Source organism: Salmo trutta, chromosome 36, assembly GCF_901001165.1.
Source record: "Salmo trutta chromosome 36, fSalTru1.1, whole genome shotgun sequence".
Taxonomy (NCBI): domain Eukaryota; kingdom Metazoa; phylum Chordata; class Actinopteri; order Salmoniformes; family Salmonidae; genus Salmo; species Salmo trutta.
The window spans coordinates 17186974-17213753 of record NC_042992.1 but is presented as its reverse complement, the minus strand read 5'-3'; the positions used below and the strand labels follow the sequence as shown (position 1 = coordinate 17213753).

The 26780-nt window shown below is 44.0% G+C and overlaps 1 protein-coding gene across 1 annotated transcript; it reads left to right on the top strand.

Moving 5' to 3' along the window:
* Positions 1-1976: 1976 nt before the first annotated feature.
* sla1a (Src like adaptor 1a) lies at positions 1977-26780 on the top strand. Its single transcript, XM_029734850.1, has 8 exons — positions 1977-2141; positions 5105-5186; positions 5475-5574; positions 9780-9866; positions 10004-10107; positions 15617-15748; positions 23455-23587; positions 23769-26780. The coding sequence occupies exons 2-8, from the start codon at positions 5114-5116 to the stop codon at positions 23986-23988; spliced, it is 849 nt and encodes a 282-aa protein (XP_029590710.1). The 5' UTR covers positions 1977-2141; positions 5105-5113; the 3' UTR covers positions 23989-26780.

Genomic DNA, 26780 nt, shown 5'->3' with positions numbered 1-26780 from the left:
AGTTCGCTAGCTACTTCCAGACACAAACCTCACTCTGACCATTTTACTCGCCCTAACAGAGCTGGTTAGGCTGTTATCATGTTATCTAGAGTGTTAGTGACTGTAACTGGGCAGCTAGCAACAATGTAAATTATATTTTTTTGCTAACGTTTACTAACACCAGTCAAATTCAATGGGTGTTGCGCATTCATAAATTCATCAGTTATTCTGTACTCAAGGCACACAGACGAGAGTGCTCTGAAATCGAAGTAGACAGCCAGAGTGAATTTACAAATGCACCTCTTGATTAGTCTAATATTTCTCTCGACCTGTGCACCTACATTGTAAACTTTCTTTCATAGGCTAGGTTGTAGGTATAGGGAAAATTCTAGTATCATATAGTAGTCTAAACCTGGCGATGTTACATTGAGCTGGGTGAATGGAATATGAAAGACTGTCATCGAATATGCTGTAATAGAAATAAGGCCATGCTAAAAAAAAAATCGTCCTCCCTCATCTTAAACGTCACTGAACGCCACTGGTGTGTGGGTAGAGTTCAGTGTGTGTGCATAGTCAGTTCAAGAGAGTTAGTGCAAAAAAGGGCCGATGCAGGAAGACTGGGTAGCCATTTTATTAGCTATTTATCAATCTCGTAGAAGTCTGTTGGCTTGGGGGTAGAAGCTGTTAATGGTCCTGTTGGTTCCAGACTTGATGCATTGGTACCGCATGCCGTGCGGTAACAGAGAGAACAGTCTGTGGCTTGGGTGGCCGGAGTCTTTGACAATTTTTTGGGCCTTCCTCTGACACCGCCTGGTATAAAGGTCCTGGATGGCAGGGAGCTCGGCCCCAGTGATGTACTGGGTCGTACTCACTACCCTTTGAAGCGCCTTGCAGTTGCCATACCAATCGGTTATGCAGGCAGTCAAGATGCTCTTGATGGTGCAGCTGTAGAACTTCTTGAGGATCTGAGGGCCCATGCCGAATCTTTTCAGCCTCCTGAAGGGGAAGAGGTGTTGTCGTGCCCACTTCACACCTGTGTTGGTGTGAATGGACCATGATAGGTCCTTAGTGATGTCAACACCGAGGAACGTGAAGATCTCAACCCACTCCACCACAACCCAGTCAATGTGAATGGGGCGTGCTCGACCCTCTGTTTCCTGTAGTCCACGATCAGCTCCATTGACTTACTGACATTGAGGAAGAGGTTGTTGTTTTGGCACCACACTGACAGGTCTTTGACCTCCTCCCTATAAGCTGTCTCATCGTGGTCGGTGATCAGCCCTACCACCGTCATGTCGTCAGCAAACTTAATGATGGTGTTGGAGTTGTGAGAGGCCACATAGTCAAAAGTAAATTTTTATGGGGTGTGCAATGTATTGCCTAATGTGAAAACAGTGTATTTCCAGTACTATACCATATTACATTCAAAGGGCAATGTTGAAACATGTACTGTATCTTACATTTTCTGCTATTGGATTAACTGGTAGTTAAAATAACTAAATTGAGAAGATATAATTGTGTTGTGTTTTGGTGATTAAACCAATGTATTCATTATATTGCACAGTAAACATATATATTTTGGAACAATGTTTGTGTGGTAAAACATGACTACAAACAAAATGACTGGCTGTGTTACAATTGTTTTGAAAATTCACCACATAAAAAACTGTAACTGACCAATTATAGTAAGGAAATTACTATCTATGTAGTTCAAATGTAATCTTTGTATGTGACGCGTACAGCATAGATATTTGCATGGAAATAACCTTGCTCTTTGAGTCATTTCTAAAAGCTAAAACCAGTATGTACTTTTAGCATTCTCATTGGTCTTTTGTTCTGGTTCTCTTCTCCTTCCTCATTTCTTCATAGGAAGTGTGTGTGTGTGTGTGTGTGTGTGTGTGTGTGTGTGTGTGTGTGTGTGTGTGTGTGTGTGTGTGTGTGTGCATATGTTTGGCCAGAGGAAGTGCTCTCGCCTCACTATGCATGCATCAGTTGAGGGTGTGAACTGTGAAACTCTGACGGTCATTAGTAATAGTGTAAAAGTGTAGCTGACATGCTTCCTCTGGCTGATCTTCAACACACAGAGCCAAAGACCATGTTCAACTAGAATCTCCTGCTACTGGCCCTCCAATCCTGACGACTCCACACGACTCAGCAGCTAGGTGAGTTTTCGAGGCTGTCATACATTTATTGCAGTATGTGTCTGGTAAAAGTGTACTAAGCCTATATATAAATGCAAAATGCAACAATTTCAAAGATTTTACTGAGTTACAGTTCTTAGAACGAAATCAGTCAATTGAAATAAATTCATTAGGCCCTAATCTATGGATTTCACGACTGGGCAGGAGAGCAGACATGGGTGGGCCTGGGAGGGCATAGGCCCAGTCAATCAGAATGAGTTTTATTATAGACATAAAAAGGGCTTTACTACAGACATAAATACTCCTCAGCACCCACTTTCAAGGAACGGGACACTAATCCGGACGCTTATAAGAAATCCCGCTATGCCATCAGACGAACCATCAAACAAGCAAAGTGCCAATACAGGATTAAGATTGAATCCTACTACACCGGCTCTGACACTCGTCGGATGTGGCAGGGCTTGAAAACTATTACGGACTACAAAGGGAAACTCAGATGCGAGCTGCCCAGTGATGCAAGCCTACCAGACGAGCTACATGCCTTTCATGCTCGATTCGAGGCAAGCAACACTGAAGCATGCATGAGAGCACCAGCTGTTCTGGACGACTGTGTGATAACACTCTCGGTAGGCGATGTGAGCAAGACCTTTAAACAGGTCAACATTCACAAATCCACGGGCCCAGACGAACTACCAGCACGTGTACTCAAAGCATGCGCTGACCAATTGGTGTCTTCACTGACATTTTCAACCTCTCCCTGACCGAGTCTGTAATATCTACATGTTTCAAGCAGACAACCATTGTCCTTGTGCCCAAGGAAGCAAAGGTAACCTGCCTAAACGATTACCACCCCGTAGCACTCACATCGGTACCCATGAAGTGCTTTGAAAGGCTGGTTATGACATCAACAGCATACCCTAGACCCACTCCAATTCGCATACCGCCACAACAGATCCACAGATGACGCAATCTCAATCACACACCACATTGCCCTTTCCCACCTGGACAAAAGGAACACCTATGTGAGAATGCTGTTCATTGACTACAGCTCAGTGTTCAACACCATAGTGCCCACAAAGCTCATCACTAAGCTAAGGACACTTGGAATAAACACCTCCCTCTGCAACTGGATCCTAGACTTTCTAATGGGCTGCTCCCAGGTGGTAAGGGTAGGCAACAACACGTTTGCTACGCTGATCCACAACACAGGGGCCCCTCAGGGGTGTGTGCTCAGTCCCCTCCTGTACTCCCTGTTCACCCACAACTGCGTGGTCAAACACGACTCCAACACCATCATTAAGTTTGCTGACGACACAACAGTGGTAGGCCTGATCATCGACAATGATGAAACAGCCTGAGGAAGTCCGAGACCTGGCAGTGTGGTGTGAGGACAACAACTTCTTCCTCAATGTGTACAAGACAAAGGAGCTGATCGTGGACTACAGAAAAAGGCGGACCGAACAGGCCCCTATTTACATCGACGGGGCTGTAGTTGAGCGGGTTGAGAATTTCAAGTTCCTTGGTGTCCACATCACCAACGACCTATTATGGTCCAAACACAGCAAGACAGTCGTGAAGAGGGCACAACAACACCTTTTCCCCCTCAGAAGACTGAAAAGATTTGGCATGGGTCCCCAGATCCTCAGAAAGTTCTACAGCTGCACCATAGGGAGCATCTTGACCAGTTGCATCACTGTCTGGTATTGCAACTGCTCGGCATCTGACCGTAAGGTGCTACAGAGGGTAATGTGTGCAGCCCAGTACATCACTGGGGCAAAGCTTCCTGCAATCCAGGACCTATATAATAGGCGGTGTCAGAGGAAAGCCCAAAAAATGGTCAAAGCGACCGCACAGAATGTGGTACCGGAGCGCCAAGTCTAGGACCAAAAGGCTCCTTAACAGCTTCTACCCCCAAGCCATAAGACTGCTGAACAATTAATCAAATGGCCACCTGACTATTTACATTGACCCCCCACACCCTCCATTTGTTTTTAACACTGTTGCTACGCTGTATATTATCTATGCATAGTCACTTCACCCCGACCTACATGCACAAATGACCTCTAACCTGTACCCCTGCACATTGACTCGGTACAGGTATCCCCTGTATATATCCTCGTTATTGTTATTTTATTGTTACCTTTTATTATTTTTTACTTTAGTTTATTTAGTGAATATTTTTTTATCTCTTTCTTGAACTGTGCTGTTGGTTAAGGGCTTGTAAGTAAGCATTTCACAGTAAGGTCTACACATGTATTCGGCGCATGTGACATATAAAGTTTGATTTGATTTGATTCGCTGGTCACATTTGGTGAAAGATAATTTTTTTTACTCTGACTATAAATAGCATTGACACACAGCATGATAAATATTTGCTGACATATCATGCAAATTAACCAAGATATTATCTTCTGATTGTTTCCACTGTGTCACTGTTTCCTGTGTTCTCTTATTAGTTCAGCAGAGTGACAACTGGACACTATAGTTTTAATATAGCATCTACTCCAGTTTACTACTCTATAATGTGAATATCGTGAATACTAGATAGAAACCTGGAAATGCTGAATTTAATCAGGATTTGACAAAACATTTGGAAAACCAGGAATTTTCACTGTGTGTTATGGGTGAGGTAAAAAACATATAGGCTACACAATATAGCCAACTGCTGTACACACAAATGGACCTTCCAATTAGTTAACACATTTTGCAACATAAGTTGTAGAGTATTTTCATTATTTAGAAAGGGGGCAGGATGGAAAGAGCTCAGAGCCACCCCTCAGGTTTTACAGTCTACTGTGTGTCCTGGTTGAGATAGCACTCTGGCTGTTAATAGAGAAGTTACAACATACACACATGCACATGCATGACAGGGACGCAGGTGCTGGATGGGGCCTTCACTGGCCAGCCAGATTACTCTCTGTCTGCTATCTGAAGTTTGTGTTGATGACTAGCTTGATGACCAGCTATACCGTATGTCCCATTAGAGTGGCGCTATGGGGAATGTGATGTGGGGACGGGGAGCTGGGGACAAAACAAATTCAAACTACCATGACAGTGCATTAAAGGGTAAGTCTTCAATCTTTTTTGAGATATTGAGCAGTTATTTGCCGTTTCTTTGTGATACTGCAGTTTTTGATGCTGTAATGTGTTTAGGCTTTTCAAAATATATGATGTTCACACAGCTTTGAAAGATGACTCAGGACTTTTTAGATGACATACTGTTTAACCATTTGTCCAAGTGTTTCATATAATTCATTTGAATTAGAAGTTACAATGAGACAATTATTTCCTATATTTCTGGCAAATTGTGTCTCTGTGTTAACGTCTAATTGTGTAACATTGGCGGTTCCTCAGAAGGAGAAGACGACACACTTGTAGTTCTCCATGACTATCCTTCTCCAGACATCAGTGAGCCGATCTTTAGGATGGGAGAGAAGCTGAGGGTCTTGTCTCAGTAAGTAGAGTCAGTACTTTGTCTGTCTGTTAGAACAATTATAAACCCACAGCCTCTGCACTAGGGTTGCAAAGAGAGGGTATATTAGAGGGAATACTATATATATATATATGTATATATATATATCTATATATATATATATATATATATATATATATATATATATACTGCTCAAAAAAATAAAGGGAACACTTAAACAACACATCCTAGATCTGAATGAAAGAAATAATCTTATTAAATACTTTTTTCTTTACATAGTTGAATGTGCTGACAACAAAATCACACAAAAATAATCAATGGAAATCCAATTTATCAACCCATGGAGGTCTGGATTTGGAGTCACACTCAAAATGAAAGTGGAAAACCACACTACAGGCTGATCCAACTTTGATGTAATGTCCTTAAAACAAGTCAAAATGAGGCTCAGTAATGTGTGTGGCCTCCACGTGCCTGTATGACTTCCCTACAATGCCTCGGCATGCTCCTGATGAGGTGGCGGATGGTCTCCTGGAGGGATCTCCTCCCAGACCTGGACTAAAGCATCCGCCAACTCCTGGACAGTCTGTGGTGCAACGTGGCGTTGGTGGATGGAGCGAGACATGATGTCCCAGATGTGCTCAATTGGATTCAGGTCTAGGGAACGGGCGGGCCAGTCCATAGCATCAATGCCTTCCTCTTGCAGGAACTGCTGACACACTCCAGCCACATGAGGTCTAGCATTGTCTTGCATTAAGAGGAACCCAGGGCCAACCGCACCAGCATATGGTCTCACAAGGGGTCTGAGGATCTCATCTCGGTACCTAATGGCAGTCAGGCTACCTCTGGCGAGCACATGGAGGGCTGTGCGGCCCCCCAAAGAAATGCCACCCCACACCATGACTGACCCACCGCCAAACCGGTCATGCTGGAGGATGTTGCAGGCAGCAGAACGTTCTCCACGGCATCTCCAGACTCTGTCACGTCTGTCACGTGCTCAGTGTGAACCTGCTTTCATCTGTGAAGAGCACAGGGCGCCAGTGGCGAATATGCCAATCTTGGTGTTCTCTGGCAAATGCCAAACGTCCTGCACGGTGTTGGGCTGTAAGCACAACCCCCACCTGTGGACGTCGGGCCCTCCTACCACCCTCATGGAGTCTGTTTCTGACCGTTTGAGCAGACACATGCACATTTGTGGCCTGCTGGAGGTCATTTTGCAGGGCTCTGGCAGTGCTCCTCCTGCTCCTCCTTGCACAAAGGCGGAGGTAGCGGTCCTGCTGCTGGGTTGTTGCCCTCCTACGGCCTCCTCCACGTCTCCTGATGTACTGGCCTTTCTCCTGGTAGCGCCTCCATGCTCTGGACACTACGCTGACAGACACAGCAAACCTTCTTGCCACAGCTCGCATTGATGTGCCATCCTGGATGAGCTGCACTGCCTGAGCCACTTGTGTGGGTTGTAGACTCCGTCTCATGCTACCACTAGAATGAAAGCACCGCCAGCATTCAAAAGTGACCAAAACATCAGCCAGGAAGCATAGGAACTGAGAAGTGGTCTGTTGTCCCCACCTGCAGAACCACTCCTTTATTGGGGGTGTCTTGCTAATTGCCTATAATTTCCACCTGTTGTCTATTCCATTTGCACAATAGCATGTGAAATGTATTGTCAATCACTGTTGCTTCCTAAGTGGACAGTTTGATTTCACATTAGTGTGATTGTCTTGGAGTAACTTTGTGCTGTTTTAGTGTTCCCTTTATTTTTTTGAGCAGAGTATATATATATATACACTGCTCAAAAAAATAACGGGAACACTTAAGCAACACAATGTAACTCCAAGTCAATCACACTTCTGTGAAATCAAACTGTCCACTTAGGAAGCAACACTGATTGACAATACATTTCACATGCTGTTGTGCAAATAGAATAGACAACAGGTGGAAATTATAGGCAATTAGCAAGACACCCCCAATAAAGGAGTGGTTCTGCAGGTGGTGACCACAGACCACTTCTCAGTTCCTATGCTTCCTGGCTGATGTTTTGGTCACTTTTGAATGCTGGCGGTGCTTTCACTCTAGTGGTAGCATGAGACAGATTCTACAACCCACACAAGTGGCTCAGGTAGTGCAGCTCATCCAGGATGGCACATCAATGCGAGCTGTGGCAAGAAGGAGGTGCTACCAGGAGACAGGCCAGTACATCAGGAGACATGGAGGAGGCCATAGGAGGGCAACAACCCAGCAGCAGGACCGCTACCTCCGCCTTTGTGCAAGGAGGAGCAGGAGGAGCACTGCCAGAGCTCTGCAAAATGACATCCAGCAGGCCACAAATGTGCATGTGTCTGCTCAAACGGTCAGAAACAGACTCCATGAGTGTGGTATGAGGGCCCGACGTCCACAGGTGGGGGTTGTGCTTACAGCCCAACACGGTGCAGGATGTTTGGCATTTGCCAGAGAACACCAAGATTGGCAAATTCGCCACTGGCGCCCTGTGCTCTTCACAGATGAAAGCAGGTTCACACTGAGCACGTGACAGACGTGACAGAGTCTGGAGACGCCGTGGAGAACGTTCTGCTGCCTGCAACATCCTCCAGCATGACCGGTTTGGCGGTGGGTCAGTCATGGTGTGGGGTGGCATTTCTTTGGGGGTCCGTACAGCCCTCCATGTGCTCGCCAGAGGTAGCCTGACTGCCATTAGGTACCGAGATGAGATCCTCAGACCCCTTGTGAGACCATATCCTGGTGCGGTTGGCCCTGGGTTCCTCCTAATGCAAGACAATGCTAGACCTCATGTCGCTGGAGTGTGTCAGCAGTTCCTACAAGAGGAAGGCATTGATGCTATGGACTGGCCCGCCCGTTCCCCAGACCTGAATCCAATTGAGCACATCTGGGACATCATGTCTCGCTCCATCCACCAACGCCACGTTGCACCACAGACTGTCCAGGAGTTGGCAGATGCTTTAGTCCAGGTCTGGGAGAAGATCCCTCAGGAGACCATCCGCCACCTGATCAGGAGCATGCCCAGGCGTTGTAGGGAGGTCATACAGGCATGTGGAGGCCACACACACTACTGAGCCTCATTTTGACTTGTTTTAAGGACATTACATCAAAGTTGGATCAGCCTGTAGTGTGGTTTTCCACTTTCATTTTGAGTGTGACTCCAAATCCAGACCTCCATGGGTTGATAAATTGGATTTCCATTGATTATTTTTGTGTGATTTTGTTGTCAGCACATTCAACTATGTAAAGAAAAAAGTATTTAATAAGATTATTTCATTCATTCAGATCTAGGATGTGTTATTTTAGTGTTCCCTTTATTTTTTTGAGCAGTGTATATTATAACTTTCAAAGTTATACCAGAATTTTTGAAACTTTCAAGGTCTTTGGAGAATTTTATCACATGACCTCTAGTTGCCTTTTGGGGTAATTCAGATTATCCCAGGTGTCTGTAATTATCTCTGGCCCTCTGTGTGCCCTTATCACATGTAACGTGTACAAAATGATCAAATAAGATTATTTTGAAACACAAAATAGACTGACAAACCTGGAAAACATTACCCGAAATATAAACCATACAACTTAGTGAATACCATTGGTGTTTAATAAGAAGGTTTCAGCATGAAGTATACTTTATTTATTTTTTGATGTCAATATGTCTTTCTTGTAAAAGTTTTGGCACCAAACTGAGCGCAATTGTGAAAAAAGCTGAATAATTTATTTAAAAAATGCCATTGCTTTCATCATTAATTATGATATTTGAACCATATGGTCTATCTATCCACTAGAAACTCATGGACACATATATAAAAAAGCAATACAGTATGCATAGATTTTTTTGTAAAGTTATTTGAGTATAAATTATCATAGATTACAGTAACTTTGGTAAATTACCGGTAGTTTTGCAACCCTACTCTGTACTAAAAGCTTCCCAGGGCAGAAATTGATAGATGCAGAGTTACAGATATAGATACCGAGACAACAAAAGAGGACAGACACAGTCCTTTCCAAAACAAAATGGATAACTCTGCATACAAGTATAACTACTAAGCATGCAATAATACAAAACAACACTACACAATCAATAACATTTTGCACACAACAAAGAATGAACACATTGGGGGAAACCTGATGCATAACACTTATCACTTATACAAATAGGGGAGAACTACAATTTCAGATTTTGTTTCCGCTACAGTGTAGCCTATTGAAGTTCTCCTTTAACCTGTGTCCTTCAGGGAAGGCAACTGGTGGAGAGTCCGGTCTGTCCAATCAGGAAGTGAGAACTACATCCCTAACAACCATACTGCCAAAGTCTACCATGGGTAAGCAATGTTAAAACTATGTTCTGTATTGTCATAATTAAAGGCTGTGTTGACTTGATTCTGTACAGTGATATAATGTATACCGTCCCCTTGTGTGTGTGTGTGTGTATGTGTGTGTGTGTGTGTGCTGTTTTAAGATGGCTGTTTGAGGGAGTAGTGAGGCAGAAGGCAGAGGAACTACTTAGTCTCCCTGAAAACAGAGTGGGTTCCTTCATGATCAGAGAGAGCACCCAGCAGAGAGGTGAGTCCATGAACAGTTAATGCCCTACTAAGTTATTCATTAAAACCTCACAAGGGTAGGGGGCAGCATTCAGAATTTTGGATGAAAAGCGTGCCCAAAGTAAACTGCCTGCTACTCAGGCTCAGAAGCTAGGATATGCATATAATTGGTAGATTTGGATAGAAAACACTCTAAAGTTAACAAAATGTCTGTGAGTATAACAGAACTGATATGGCTGGCGAAAACCTGATGAAAATCCATCCAGGAAGTGCTATTATTTTGAAATGGCTGTTTTTCCATTGAAAGCCTATCCACCATACAAAGACTTATGACCCAGTTCACAATCCCTATGGCTTCCACTACATGTGGCCAGTCTTTAGGCATTGTTTCAGGCTTTTCCTCTGAAAAATAAGGGAGAAACACCACTTTCAATGAGAGGACAGTGGAAATTTCCAGACATGAGTCCTGCGCATGACCGGGAGCGCGCCTTTATTGTTTTTCCTTTTCTATTGACGAAGCTATTGTCCGGTTGAAATATGATAGATTATTTATGACAAAAACAACCTGAGAATTGATTATAAACATCGTTTGACATGTTTCTACAAACTTTTATGGTACTTTTTAGATTTTTTGTCTGCCTGCTGTGACCGCGCTTTGTTCCAATGATGGACACATATATACCGCGCTTTGTGACCGCGCTTTGTTCCAGTAGATTATTCCAATGAATAATCTACTGAACAAAACGCACCAACAAAACGGAAGGTTTTGGAGATAAAGAGGGACTTTATCGAACAAAACAAACATTTATTGTGTAACATGGAGTCTTGGGATTGCAACCATATGAAGATCATCAAAGGCAAGTGATACATTTTATCGCTATTTCTGACTTTTGTTACTCCTCTACTTGGCAGGTTACTGTTTGTAATGATTTGTCTGCTGGGCGCTGTTCTCAGATAATCACATGGAAAGTTTGCAGCCATCCACTTTCTTATGTCTGAAACACAGGCTTCCAGCGAGGGCAATTTTGGGGCTTCACCATGTTTTATTGAAATGTACAGCTGTGTGTCATCTGAAAGTTAACATTATGTTTTCGAAATGACATCCCCAAGAGGTAAAATATATAGTGAAAACAATAGTGGTCCTAAAACGGAACCTTGAGGAACACCGAAATGTACAGTTGATTTGTTAGAGGACAAACCATTCACTGAGACAAACTGATATCTTTCCGACAGATAAGATCCAAACCAGGCCAGAACTTGTCCGTGTAGACCAATTTGGATTTTCAATCTCTCCAAAAGAATGTTGTGATCGATGGTATCAAAAGCAGCACTAAGGTCTAGGAGCACGAGGACAGATGCAGAGCCTCGGTCTGACGCCATTAAAAGGTCATTTACCACCTTCACAAGTGCATTCTCAGTGCTATGATGGGTTCTAAAACCAGACTGAAGCATTTCGTATACATTGTTTGTCTCCAGGAAGGCAGTGAGTTGCTGCGCAACAGCTTTTTCAAAAAATGTTGAGAGAAATGGGAGATTCGATATAGGCCAATAGTTTTTTATATTTCCAGGGTCAAGGTTTGGCTTTTTCAAGAGAGGCTTTATTACTGCCACTTTTAGTGAGTTTGGTACACATCCAGTGGATAGAGAGCCGTTTATTATGTTCAACATAGGAGGGCCAAGCACAGGAAGCAGCTCTTTCAGTAGTTTAGTTGGAATAGGGTCCAGTATGCAGCTTGAAGGTTTAGAGGCCATGATTATTTTCATCATTGTGTCAAGAGATATAATACTAAAACACTTGAGTGTCTCCCTTGATTCTAGGTCCTGGCAGAGTTGTGCAGACTCAGGACAACTGAGCTTTGGAGGAATACGCAGATTTAAAGAGGAGTCCGTAATTTGCTTTCTAATGATCATGATCTTTTCCTCAAAGAAGTTCATGAATTTATTACTGCTGAAGTGAAAGCCATCCTCTCTTGGGGAATGCTGCTTTTTAGTTTGCTTTGCGGCAGTATCAAAAATAAATTTTGGATTGTTCTTATTTTCCTCAATTAGGTTGGAAAAATAGGATGATCGAGCAGCAGTGAGGGCTCTTCGATACTGCATGGTACTGTCTTTCCAAGCTAGTCGGAAGACTTCCAGTTTGGTGTGGCGCCATTTCCGTTCCAATTTTCTGGAAGCTTGCATCAGAGCTCGGGTATTTTCTGTATACCAGGGAGCTAGTTTCTTATGACAAATGTTTTTAGTTTTTAGGGGTGCAACTGCATCTAGGGTATTGCGCAAGGTTAAATTGAGTTCCTCAGTTAGGTGGTTAACTGATTTTTGTCCTCTGACGTCCTTGGGTAGGCAGAGGGAGTCTGGAAGGGCATCAATGAATCTTTGGGTTGTCTGAGAATTTATAGCACAACTTTTGATGCTCCTTGGTTGGGGTCTGAGCAGATTATTTGTTGCGATTGCAAACGTAATAAAATGGTGGTTTGATAGTCCAGGATTATGAGGAAAAACATTAAGATCCACAACATTTATTCCATGGGACAAAACTAGGTCCAGAGAATGATTGTGGCAGTGAGTAGGTCCGGAGACATGTTGGACAAAACCCACTGAGTCGATGATGTCTCCGAAAGCCTTTTGGAGTGGGTCTGTGGACTTTTCCATGTGAATATTAAAGTCACCAAAAACTATGATTACAAGGTCCGATAGGAATTCAGGGAACTCAGTGAGGAACGCTGTATATGGCCTAGGAGGCCTGTAAACAGTACCTATAAAAAGTGATTGAGTAGGCTGCATAGATTTCATGACTAGAAGCTTAAAAGACGAAAACGTTTTTTTTTGTAAATTGAAATTTGCTATCGTAAATGTTAGCAACACCTCCGCCTTTGCGGGATGCGCGGGGGATATGGTCACTAATGTAACCAGGAGGTGAGGCCTCATTTAACACAATAAATTAATCAGGCTTAAGCCATGTTTCAGTCAGGCCAATCACATCAAGATTATGATCAGTGATTAGCTCATTGGCTATAACTGCCTTGGAAGTGAGGGATCTAACATTAAGTAGCCCTATTTTGAGATGTGAGGTATCACGATCTCTTTCCATAATGGCAGGAATAGAGGAGGTCTTTATTCTAGTGAGATTGCTAAGGCGAACACCGCCATGTTTAGTTTTGCCCAACCTAGGTCGAGGCACAGACACGGTCTCAATGGGGATAGCTGAGCTGACTACACTGACTGTGCTAGTGGCAGACTCCACTAAGCTGGCAGGCTGGCTAACAGGCTGGCCCTGTCTATGTTGATAGATAAAATCAAAGCACCCCTCCAGCTAGGATGGAGTCCGTTACTCCTCAGCAGGCCAGGCTTGGTCCTGTTTGTGGGTGAGTCCCAGAAAGAGGGCCAATTTTCTACAAATTCTATCTTTTGGGAGGGGCAGAAAAGAGTTTTCAACCAGCGATTGAGTTGTGAGACTCTGCTGTAGAGCTCATCACTCCCCCTAACTGGGAGGGGGCCAGAGACAATTACTCTATGCCGACACATCTTTCTAGCTGATTTACACGCTGAAGCTATGTTGCGCTTGGTGACCTCTGACTGTTTCATCCTAACATCGTTGGTGCCGACGTGGATAACAATATCCCTATACTCTCTACACTCGGCAGTTTTAGCTTTAGCCAGCACCATCTTCAGATTAGCCTTAATGTCGGTAGCCCTGCCCCTGGTAAACAGTGTATGATCACTGGATGATTCGTTTTAAGTCTAATACTGCGGGTAATGGAGTCGCCAATGACAAGGGTTTTCAATTTGTCAGAGCTAATGGTGGGAGCCTTCGGCATCTCAGACCCCGTAACGGGAGGAGTAGAGACCAGAGAAGGCTCAGCCTCAGACTCCGACTCGCTGCTTAATGGGGAGAACCGGTTGAAAGTTTCTGTCGGCTGAATGAGCAACACCGGTTGAGCATTCCTACAGCATTTCCCTCCAGAAGCCATGAGAAAGTTGTCCGGCTGTGGGGACCGTGCGAGGGGATTTATACTACTATCTGTACTTACTGGTGGCACAGACACTGTTTCATCCTTTCCTACACTGAAATTACCCTTGCCTAACGATTGCGTCTGAAGCTGGGCTTGCAGCACAGCTATCCTCGCCATAAGGCGATCGTTCGCCTGTATATTATGAGTACAGCGACTGCAATTAGAAGGCATCATGTTAGTGTTACTACTTAGCTTCGGCTGTTGGAGGTCTTGATGAACCATGTCCAGATAAAGCGTCCGAGGTGAAAAAGTTGAATGAAAAAAAATTGAGTGAGGGAAAAACAAAAAATATAAACGGTAATTAAAAAGTAAAAACCGTAAAGTTGTCAGGTAGCAAAGTAAGGTTAGCAACAAAACACACAGCAGCATGTAAACAAGTCTACAATGTTGTTTATCCATCCTCAGTTTGCTTTCTCCTATCACAGCCATTAAACTCTGTAACTGTTTTAAAGTCACCATTGGCCTCATTGTGAAATCCCTGAGTGGTTTCCTTCCTCTCCGGCAACTGAGTTAGGAAGGATGCCTATATCTTTGTAGTGACTGGGTGTATTGATACACCATCCAAAGTGTAATTAATAACTTCACCATGCTCAAAAGGGATATTCAATGTCATTCAATGTTTGTTTTTTACCCATCTACCAATAGGTGCCCTTCTTTGTGGGGATTTGGTAAACCTCCTTGGTCTCTGTGTATAAAATGCACTGCTCAACTGATGGACCTTACAGATAATTGTATGTGTGGGGTACAGTGATGATGTAGTCTTTCAAAAATCATGTTAAACACTATTTTTGCACAGAGTCCAGTCCATGCAACTTATTATGCGACTTGCTTAGCAAATGTTTAATCCTGAACTAATTTAGGCTTGCCATAACAAAGGGGTTGAATACTTATTGACTCAAGACATTTCATCTTTTAATTTGTAATTCATTTGTACAAATTTCTAAAAACATAATTCCACTTTGACATTATGGGGTATTGAGTGTAGGCCAGTGATAGAAATATAAATGTAATACATTTTAAATGCACACTGTAACACAACAAAATGTCAAGGGGTGTAAAAAATGTATGAAGGCACTGTTCTTACATAATTTTTTTAAACGGGTACATAGCTACCTTCAGACAAGTAAGTCTTGTGAGGGTTATAGAGCAAAACGGAGTACACCATCGTGAGAGTCTCATCTTTGGTCCCATCATAGAGTGCCAATTATTATTAGTTTGTAGGCAAACCATTCGGACGCTACAAATGTTTTAGTGAGAAGACCGATATTCGGGATGTCTCATGTTCTGACAAACATCACTGTAGCTCAGCCACCTTCCACCTCAGATGTAGAAGGCCGCCATTGGTGGAGGATTAAACTGACAGTTTTTTTAAATGTATTATGCTAATTGGATTTTCCGGGTGCAGACATCAACTCAAGGGGGTTATTAAACTGGACGTCAGTAGGATGATAGGAGATGGGTATCTATTAAGATCTATCTAGGCCTATACCTAATGCCTTTTATGTTATATTATATTTGCAGGTGTCTACTCCATGTCTGTAAAGCACAGATCCATCCAGCACTATAAAATCTTTCGCATGGAGAACAGCTGGTATTATATCTCTCCTCGTCTGACTTTCCAGTGCTTGGAAGAGATGGTAAACCACTACTCTGGTGAGTCCAAGACAGACACACACACACACACACACACACACACACACTGAAAATAACCTCAAGCGTTTTTAAATAGCTTTGTTCTTATCAGATGCTAGCCATCTTTCCACTGTGCGTTGGCCTAGCTCTGAGAGTACACGCACTAAGAACAAAACAGGAAGTAATGGTGTTGTTGATGACCATTTTAACATATTTGTGCTGATACTAGGTCTTTCATATTGACTGTCACACTGTTTTACTTGTATTTATTTTCTCAAACAATAACCATACAAAAGACAATAAACAAGCACACACACATTTCTCACAATCCCACTCCCCCTCATCCTTCATCCCCTGGAACTTTCCGGTGCTTGTAGCACTCTATGCCATATGGCCTCAAATTGCGTTGTTCTATTTTTTTCTGTAGCCCACACTCAATATTCAATATTTATATAATAATAATAAGAAGAAATAATAATAACAAATAATAATACATTGGATTCATCCACTGTCGTAGTGATGAAGGATCATTTGATTTCCAGTTTTTGAGTAGAGATTTTTTTCCAAATCATTGATGATTAAAGTGTGGGCCACCCCATTGGTTCTCTCACTACACCCCCATTTGCCATGTCTTGAAATATGCAGATAGATGGTTTAAAGGTAAGTTTACAGTGGAATACTTCTGACAGCCAACTTTCTAACTCCGCCCACAACTTCCAGACTTCATAGCATTCCAAGAAAGCATTGATTTGAGTCATTAGTTTTACACTGAAGACATGACTCTGACGTGGTGCTGTAGATTTTTTTTATTTTGTATAATACATTTTATACATTGGTTTATAATGGATTAAGCATACATTTGTTAAGTGTAATTTTGTTAGTTATGTTCCAACACTCCCTCCATCTTGTGTCTACCAGTTATTTTTATTAAGTCTTGATTGAAATAGTTTATATTTTTCTAAGAGATTGTCAGTTAGATAGGCTTTCTCCATGGTTTTGTATATATTACCTATCATATAAGTTTCCTTTTCTGAGTCAAATACGATTCCCTCAACATTGCTCAGATGTCCAAAAGACAATCTTTTCAGTTACATGGATTTGAGTTTTCAATATTGGAGACGGTGCCAAGAATGTGCAAATCTGTCATCAAGGCAAAGGGTGAAGAATCTCAAATATATTTTTGTAATAATGGAGCTGTGAGTCGGGAAGCAGGTGCAATACCAACTGGTGAGTGAACATAAGAGAGTGACATAAAGGGGAGGAAATGATGAAGGTAATGAAGTCCAGGTGTGAATTATAATGATTAATAGGTGTGCGTAATGATGAATCCCAGGACCGGTGGTTAGTATTCCGGTGACGCCCCCCCCCCCCCCCCCCCAATTCACTGCACCAGCCGCAGGACGACGCCGACCAGAGGAACGATCCTGAGGAGTGGGTCGGTCCGGGTGGCGAAGGTGGAAATCCCGGATGCTGGGGTCCAGAGTGTCCTCCAGCGGAACCCAACACCGCTCCTCTGGGCCATACCCCTCCCAGTTGGAGCCGACCCCTATGACGTCGGGAGTCCAGTAGGGATCTGACAGCGTACGCTGGACCCCCCTCGATATCCAGTGGGGGTGGAGGTGTGTCATGGAGGACAGTATCAGCTAGGGGACCAGGAACCACTGGCCTGAGAAGGGAGACATGACAGGGTGAGATATGATAGTGACTGGGTAGTTGTAACCTGTACGTCACCTCGTTGACCCTCCGGGGAACCTTGAATGGCCCCACAAACCGGGGACTCAAAAACCGTTGTAACCCTTGACGGTGGTTGGGACTGGCCATGACCTTACCGCATCTACCTTCTTGTCCTCCATCCTCACTCCCTACGGGCTGATTTGGTAACCCAAGAAGGATACAGCCCTCTGAAGGAATTTGTCGCTTCTCTGCCTTGACGAACAGGTGATTGACCAAGAGGCGTTCCAGGACTGTTATAAAGTGGGTGATGTGATCTTCAAGGTTGGTGAGAAGATCAGGATGTCATTGATGTAGACAATCACCTGACGTCCGAGCATGTCCCTGAACACCTCGTTGACGAATGCCTGGAAAAATGACGGAGCATTGGCTAAGCCAAAAGGCATAACCAAGTACTCGTAGAAACCAGACATGTCATGCTGTACGACGTCTTCCACCCCTCCCCCTCCCGGATGCGGATGAGATTGTAGGCACTCCGCAAGTCCAGTTTGGTGAAGAACCGGGCCCCGCGGAGCTGCTCGATGGCTGACGGCACCAATGGGAGAGGGTACCGATACTTCTTGGTGATGTCATTGAGACCTCGGTAATCGATACATGGGATTAATCCGCCATCCTTATTGGCCACGAAAAAGAAACCAGCCGATGCAGGAGACGTGGATGTGAGGAGGAAACCCTGTTGGAGCGCCTCTTGAATGTAATCCTCCAAGGCCTGGGTCTCAGCCACAGACGTCTGCGCGGAGGTGTAGCACCAGAAAACCGGTCGATGGCACAGTCCCAGGGGCAATGAGGAGGGAGACAAGTAGCACGGGTCTTGGAGAATACCTCCCTTAGGTCCTGGTATTCCTCCGGGATGTTGGGCTGAAGGGCAACCACAGGACTCTCAACCGACGTGGAACCACAGGGGACAGGGAAGCAGGTCTTCCGGCATTCAGGTGACCAGTCTGATTCTCATCATCGACCTTGAGATGGTAGGGTCATGGCGTTGAAGCCAAGGGAGTCCTAGGATGATTTTGTGAACTGGTGCACTGGTGATGAAAAAGGGGATGGTCTCCTGGTGATTGGACTCCACGGTGAGGGTAAGTGGTTGAGTAATGTGTGTGATGGTCCCAGATCATAATGGCCGACAGTCAAGATCTTGAACTGGAAAAGGAGAGAAGAGCGGGTAGATGGTAATGTTGAGGGAGGAGGCAAGGGTCTGATCCATAAAGTTCCCCGCGGCACCGGAATCCACTAAAGCTGTAGACACAGTACATGAGGGACAGTCAGCCAGAGTGATAGACACCAAAAAGAGTATACCAGGAAGAGCTGCATCTGGAATCCTCACTCCTGATCCAGGGGATGAAACATCAACGCCTCTCCCCTATTTGACCTAGATAGTTTGAGCTGTTTTTGTCTATTGATGTTCTGTATTATGTCATGTTTCATGTTTTGTGTGGACCCCAGGAAGAGTAGCTGCTGCTTTTGCAACAGCTAATGGGGATCCTAATAAAATACCAAACGTGACGTGACTACCATTAATGTGAGGACAGTTATTTTATCAAATCAATTAACTACGTTGTAACAATTAACTCATTAGCAATCTTGGGGCACCACGGTCATGCTGGTCTGCATTTATTAACATATCAGACCAGAGAATGCGGGGACAATCCACGTGTTGAAATGGTTGCAATTTAACCTCTCTGGCGCATGTGGGACGAACTCGTCCCACCTACGTAACAGCTACTTCAATCCAGTGGCGCGATTTTTGAATCGTTAGAAATACTATTACTTCAATTTCTCAAACATAGGACTATTTTACAGCTATTTAAAGACAAGAATCTCGTTAATCTAACCCCACTGTCCGATTTCAAAAAGGCTTTACAACGAAAGCAAAACATTAGATTATGTCAGCAGAGTGCCCAGCCAGAAATAATCAGACACCTATTTTTCAAGCTAGCATATCATGTCACATAAACCCAAACCACAGCTAAATGCAGCACTAACCTTTTATGATCTTCATCAGATGACACACCTAGGACATTGTGTTATACAATACATGCATGTCTGTTCAATCAAGTTCATATTTATATCAAAAAACAGCTTTTTACATTAGCATGTGACGTTCAGAAAAAGCATAACCCCCGCAAACTTCCGGGGAATTTACTAACAGTTTGCTAAATTACTCACGATAAACGTTCACAAAAAGCATAACAATTATTTTAAGAATTATAGATACATTACTCCTCTATGCACTCGATATGTCCGATTTTAAAATAGCTTTTCGGATGAAGCACATTTTGCAATAATCTAAGTACATAGCCCGGCATCACAGGGCTAGCTATTTAGACACCCACCCAGGTCAGCCTCCACCAAAATCACATTTCCTATAAGAAAAATGTTCTTACCTTGCTTGTTCTTCGTCAGAATACACTGCCAGGACTTCTACTTCAATAACAAATGTTGGTTTGGTCCCAAATAATCCATCGTTATATCCAAACAGCGACGTTTTGTTCGTGAGTTCTAGACACTATCAGAATGCAACATCACGGTCCCGCGCATGGCGCATTGGCATGACAAAAAAATTCTAAATATTCCATTACCGTACTTCGAAGCATGTCAACCGCTGTTTAAAACCAATTTTTATGCCATTTATGTCGTAGATAAGTGATAATATTCCGACCGGGAATATGCATTGAGCCTAAACAGCCAAATTAAATTTCCCCTCAGGAGCGAATCGGGCACGCGCCTCATTCAAAGGTCCTCTGAGTCGACACTTACCAAAGGCGATAATGTGTTTCAGCCTGAGGCTGTCTCGTGAACCTTCAGGTATTTCCCGGGCTCTGAGAGCCTATCGGAGCCCTGGGAATTGTCACGTTACAGCTAAGATCCTTACTTCCTGCTTGAAACCTTGTCAGGTTTTTGCCTGCCATAGGAGTTCTGTTATACTCACAGACACCATTCAAACAGTTTTAGAAAATTCAGAGTGTTTTCTATCCAAACCTGAACAATAATATGCATATTCTAGCTTCTGAGTTGGTGTAGGAGGCAGTTAAAAATGGGCACATATTTTTTCCAAAATTCTCAATACTGCCCCCTATCCCAAAAAGGATAATTCTTCAGCGAGTCCTTTTAAGCACTCATCTTGGAGGGCAGTTCCATCACATTGCCACAATGTCTGTGCTCACATAGTCGTTGTTACTGACTTGGCAAAAGTTTATGTGAAAAACAATTATCTCATTTAGAAGGCTAAAATCACATTTAATCTTCTCACAAATAGTTTCATATTTAATCATATGTTTTATAACATTTAGATGTAAATCCGATAACTAGGACGTGTACACTTGCAGAGTTAGTTATCTTGTTATACCATCCCTAATGACGTCACAAAACAACAACAGATATGACATTATTATTATTTGGATCCCCACCAACCATTTCCCACATTCTTTATGTTAGAAATGTTGTTTCAATGTCCTGTCTTTTGCTGTTAAAGTTTTGGCCAAGTGTCTCTCTGTTGTAACACTCAGACACTCCATTCTCAATACTGCAAAGGCAAGAGAGAAAAACAAAAAAGTTCCCCCCGTCCTCTCTGGTGGGAAAGCGAGGGGGAGGGGGGCTGGCTATCTTTGATCCTCACCCAGGAGTGCATCCATACACCCATTCTCTCCAGCCCTTTTTTAGCTATCTTTTCCTGGATCTCCTTTAGCTATTCATTACTATCGTTTGCGTCTCCAAGTTGCTCTTTGTCTTTTACTCTGGGGAAGCCATGGATTGTTGGATTTGTGTTGCTGCGCCACTTTACAAACTGATTAGTTCAGAAATAGATGGAATGGGTGGAGGGGAGCTGAAGGTTGGGACTAAAAATAACAAAAAAACAAGATAACTAGTGTATACTAAACTCAGCAAAAAAAGAAACATCCCTTTATCAGGACCCTGTCTTTCAAAGATAATTCGTAAAAATTCAAATCACTTTACAGATCTTCATTGTAAAGGGTTTAAACACTGTTTCACATGGTTGTTCAATGAACCATAAACAATTAATAAACATGCACCTGTGGAACGGTCGTTAAGACACTAACAGCTTACAGACGGTAGGCAATTAAGGTCACAGTTATGAAAACTTAGGACACTAAAGAGGCCTTTCTACTGACTCTGAAAAACACCAAAAGAAAGATGCCCAGGGTACCTGCTCATCTGCATGAACGTGTGTTAGGCATGTTGCAAGGAGGCATGAGGACTGCAGATGTGGCCAAGGCAATAAATTGCAATGTCCGTACTGTGAGACGCCTAAGACAGCGCTACAGGGAGACAGGATGGACAGCTGAACGTCCTCGCAGTGGCACCCATGTGTAACAACACCTGCACAGGATTGGTGCATCCGAACAACACACCTGCGGGACAGGTACCGGATGGCAACAACAACTGCCCAAGTTACACCAGGAACACACAATCCCTCCATCAGTGCTCAGACTGTTCGCAATAGGCTGAGAGAGGCTGGACTGAGGGCTTGTAAACCTGTTGTAAGGCAGGTCCTCACTTGACATCACCGGCAACAACGTCGCCTATGGGCACAAACCCACCGTCGCTGGACCAGACAGGATTGGCAAAAAGTGTTCTTCACTGACAAGTCGCGGTTTTGTCTCATCAGGGGTGATGGTCAGATTCGCGTTTATCATCGAAGGAATGACCGTTACACCGAGACCTGTACTCTGGAGCGGGATTGATTTGGAGGTGGAGGGTCCGTCATGGTATGGGGCGGTGTGTCACAGCATCATCGGACTGAGCTTGTGTCATTGCAGGCAATCTCAATGCTGTGCGTTACAGGGAAGACATCCTCCTCCCTCATGTGGTACCCTTCCTGCAGGCTCATCCTGACATGACCCTCCTGCATGACAATGCTACCAGCCATACTGCTCGTTCTGTGCGTGATTACCGGCAAGACAGGAATGTTAGTCTTCTGCCATGGCCAGCTAAGAGCCCGGATCTCAATCCCCTTGAGCACGTCTGGGACCTGTTGGATCGGAGGGTGAGGGCTAGGGCCATTCCCCCCAGAAATGTCTGGGAACTTGCAGGTGCCTTGGTGGAAGAGTGGGGTAACATCTCACAGTAAGAACAGGCAAATCTGGGGCAGTCCATGAGGAGGAGATGCACTGCAGTACTTAATGCAGCTGGTGGCCACACCAGATACTGACTGTTACTTTTGATTTTGACCCCCCTTTGTTCAGGGACACATTATTCAATTTCTGTTAGTCACATGTCTGTGGAACCTGTTCAGTTTATGTCTCAGTTGTTGAATCTTGTTATGTTCATACAAATATTTACACATGTTAAGTTAGCTGAAAATAAATGCAGTTGACAGTGAGAGGACGTTTATTTTTTTGCTGAGTTTATGTCCGTAAAATCTAAATAGGTTCAGAACTTTTGTGAAACATCAAAGCACAGTTGAAAATATATGGCAAATAGAAATGGTCTTCACAGATAGATGGGAGGGGTTGAGGGTAGCTGAAGGATGGGACTAAAAACAAACAAAAAATAACTAATGTACAATATATTGTGACCGTAAAATGTATATAGTATGTATAAGCTGGAAGTAGAAGCCCAAGTGTTGTTGTTCATTGGTTTACTCCAATTAGGGGAGGGGTGGTAGGGTTAGGTGAAAATAAAACTGATTGGTTTGCTGTTGTACATAACTGACCGCTCACTCTCTCCCAGTTGCTTTGGGATATATTGATCTATGGATTTTAAAGGTTTAATTGTCTGGCTTTTACCTATAACCACAGTTTTGTCGGTACAAAACGGAGCTACACACACCCCATGCTTCTTATCGGTATGCGCATGCACCTCCTAACTACACCTTAAGAATGTTTTAGAAGGCAGAGTTTGTGTGTATGTGTGTGCTTGTGCTTGTAAGGTAACATTCATGTCATGAGCGCTTGTGAGCATACAGTATGTTTTTGTTTTTGATTACATACAGTGTATGTGTCTGTGTCTAACACAGTCCATCTCTGATCTCCTAGACTCTGCAGATGGTCTGTGTTGTGTTCTCACTGGCCCGTGTCTGTCTAGGACTATCAGCCCCATAGACATCACCTCTCAGCCACCCCCTGTAGCGATGCGACACAACAACTTTGACTGGAAGAAAATAGACAGGTACAGACCCATAGTTTAGTATCATTCGTTGCAGCTCTCATATCTCTGCAATCAAATAGTAGTCCTGCTTTCTGGCCAATGGAAAACATGGCTTGTGGGAAAACTGGGAAGATGTGACTGCATGATTGGCTGAAACATGTTCTAATCACCCCTCTCTCTATATATATGAACCAATCAACAGGAAAGATCTGATCAGCGCAGGGGCTGCGCAGGGCCAGGAGAACAGGAATGCCATAGTGAGCTACGGTGTCAGAAACAGCATGGCCTCTTACCTCTCTCTGGTCAGGGATCATGACCCAGGACAGCAGAAGAAGAACCGCAAGAAGAAGAGCAAATCTGTCTGTGTGATCCCCGACCACAGCCTCAGCCATATGGACTTAGATGAGGACTATGATATGTAGTGGCCTGGATGGTGCAACACTTAGTTCTGCGAACCCCAGCACACATATATAACCTAGGCTAGTGGTTCCCTTTCAGTCAGTTAACTTCGGTACAACATATTACAGGGGAGTTGCACTCTCGCTTCTTCAGTTGAAGGATGTACAATCACGCCTGACAAGGCCAATGAAATCCACACCTCACTGGAAGTCCCGCCTTCCACAGGTGATAAACGTGAGGCTCAGATTCATTCCTTCAATTTAATACCACTCTCACCGAGCACAGGAATAGGTGGTGCTGGGCCAAACAGGTGTTGTACCTCATTTCCCTCCTTCAGGGAACAGTAATTATAGTCATAACGTTACATTTTCTTTCAGTCAGTCAACATACTGTGGGGAAATATTATCACACCCGAAGCCGAGATGAGCTAGCTATTACTAGCTATTCCTGCCTCGCCACGGTGGAGTTGCTGGGGTAGCTCTCTTGTTTAGTATACATACTGTTAAGTTGCCTGGATGATTCTCAACGGACTCGCTACTATCAAAGAGGCTAGCTAGCCTGGCTTAAGCTAAGTCTCTGTCCACAAGTGGGTGCCCCTCCCTCATTACTGAGATGCATTGCTGATTCCTGCCTGTAGCTCAGTAGTCCCTATGAGGTGTCTAGTTGAGGTGCAGATCTTTTATCCAGGTGGTGCCCTCTCTCTCAGGAGTGGAGGGTTCACCCCTGGGTGGTCTCCCTAATATGGGAAATGTTCAGCAGGGCCGACGTAGATCTTTAAGCATTACGAGAAAACGATGAGGGATCCGAGTGACCTGTTGGGAACGGGCGCTCTGGCACACCAGTGGCCTTAGATCCTCCTTTACACGTTTCCGCCAGTGGTTCTGATTCAGCCCACATTGGAGAGGGTGCGCCGGGAAGGTTTATCATTGAAACTTGTAGCTCCCTGTGGCTCAGGCAGCCTTGGTTCATGGAGATTGTTATTGTTTGCCTTTTAGGCGGGGACCCATGGCAACTCCTGGCAGCGCAGGGATCTGTTATTCCAGACGCACGGGCAGGTTTGGCACGCGAGGCCTGAGATTTGGTTACTATGGACCTGGCCCCTGAGAGGGCTGATCTGATGGCTAGAGGTTTACCTCTGAATGTTATTGCTAACATTCAGTCAGCAAGTGCTCCCTCCATGAGAGGGCTGTATGAGTATAAGTGGCAAGTGTTTGAGCTCTGGTGCCAATGTAAAGGGCTGGTTCATTTTCAGGGCTCTGGGAAATACGTATGTTTCTACAGGAGCTTTAAAAGCATTCTCCACTTTAAAAGTATATATGGCCGCTATCTCAGCATGTGGGAATTGACTGAGCCTCACCAGGGGCTCACCCACTGGTGTTGCAGTTCCTGTAAGGTGTACACCCTTCCTGTACTCAGTTCGCCCCGGTCGACTCTAAGGTGACTTTGTGTCCAAATGTGGCCTTCGCCCCAAAAGTAATGGCCATGCCCTACAGGTCCTTAGCTTTTGAGGTGTTTCCCTTTTTGCCTCCTCCATTTGCTTCTGAAGAGCAACAGAGGTTACATGCCCTGTGTCTGGTGCAAGTTCTACGCACATACATTAAACAACCTGGGATATCTGGTTGTGTGACCAGCTTTTTGTCTGTTTTGCTAATCCAGCTCAGCTGCAGGGCACTCTGTGAGCAGTGTCTCTCCCACGGGATTGTGGAGGCTATCTCCTGCCATAAAACAGCAAGGGACAAGGGTTACCTAGTGGAGTACGCACCCACTCCACCAGGGGGCTGGCAGCATTTTGGCCGTTGTTTAAAGGGTTGACTACAGGAGATATTTGTGCTGCGGTGAGTTGAGCATCACCACACACTTTTGTAAGGTTTTATCACTTGGATGTCACTAATCCCAGTGTAGCCCACAGGGTGCTTACAGCTGGGACAGTGGAAAGTCACTAGGCGGGTCTTCCAGCGAGGTGCGGGTTTCATTGGCCTTGTCAGGTGCAATTGTATATACGTCAACCAATGTCGAGAGAGTGAGACTCCCCATTGTATGTTGTACCTTGTTTCCCTCCTTCAGGGAACAGTAGTTATAGTCATAATGTTACATTCTCAAACTTCTCCTCAGGGACCCCCAGACTTTCCATGTATTTTATCTATTCTAGAGCTAGCACACCTGATTACACTTTTCAACTTATCAACATGCCCTTGACTAGGTGAATTACGTGAGCTAGTTCAGGACTGCAACTAAATTGTGAAACATCTGGGGGTCCCAGAGGAGAGATTTGAGAAGTGCTGGCATGAGTTTAAATCTGAACCACTGCCCTTCTGAACTACTGCTATCTTTCCTGTCTCCTCTTCACTGTCCTATCTAAATAACAAAAAACACACAACAAATATGTTTAAAAGAAGGACTAAGAGACTTAGAGGCCAGCTACTCTATTTAGGATATTAACATCTGTTATGAGATACTATTTTTCCTCCAAAGCACACATTTGTCCTTATCTGAGCCTTTGGGATTGATCTGAGAAGGAATTTCCCGTGGGGTAAATCAACTGTGAATTTGAAGTCGATCTGGAATCCAGAGCACTGACCGAGTGTCCTGCCAGAGTACAAAACATGTTAGCGTCATGACAGTTGATCGATGTAAGACTTGAATGCTATGTTATGGATGTCTACTGTGTGCAAATGTGTAATTTATGGATGTGTGTGTCTGTCAGCATGTCAATGTAAATTGTTACAGTTTCAGAACCTTTTGCCTAACCCTTGCAAACTGATTTCAGTTGAGTGTACAAGTTGCTCATATAAATAAAAGTTAATTCTCATATTAA

Bases quoted from the DNA above. Each gene is read 5' to 3' on its own strand.
- sla1a (XM_029734850.1), top strand. From the start codon at position 5,114: ATGGGGAATGTGATGTGGGGACGGGGAGCTGGGGACAAAACAAATTCA. The intron at 15,749-23,454 runs GTGAGTCCAAGA...CTGATCTCCTAG, and splicing joins GATGGTAAACCACTACTCTG to ACTCTGCAGATGGTCTGTGT. The intron at 23,588-23,768 runs GTACAGACCCAT...ACCAATCAACAG, and splicing joins GACTGGAAGAAAATAGACAG to GAAAGATCTGATCAGCGCAG.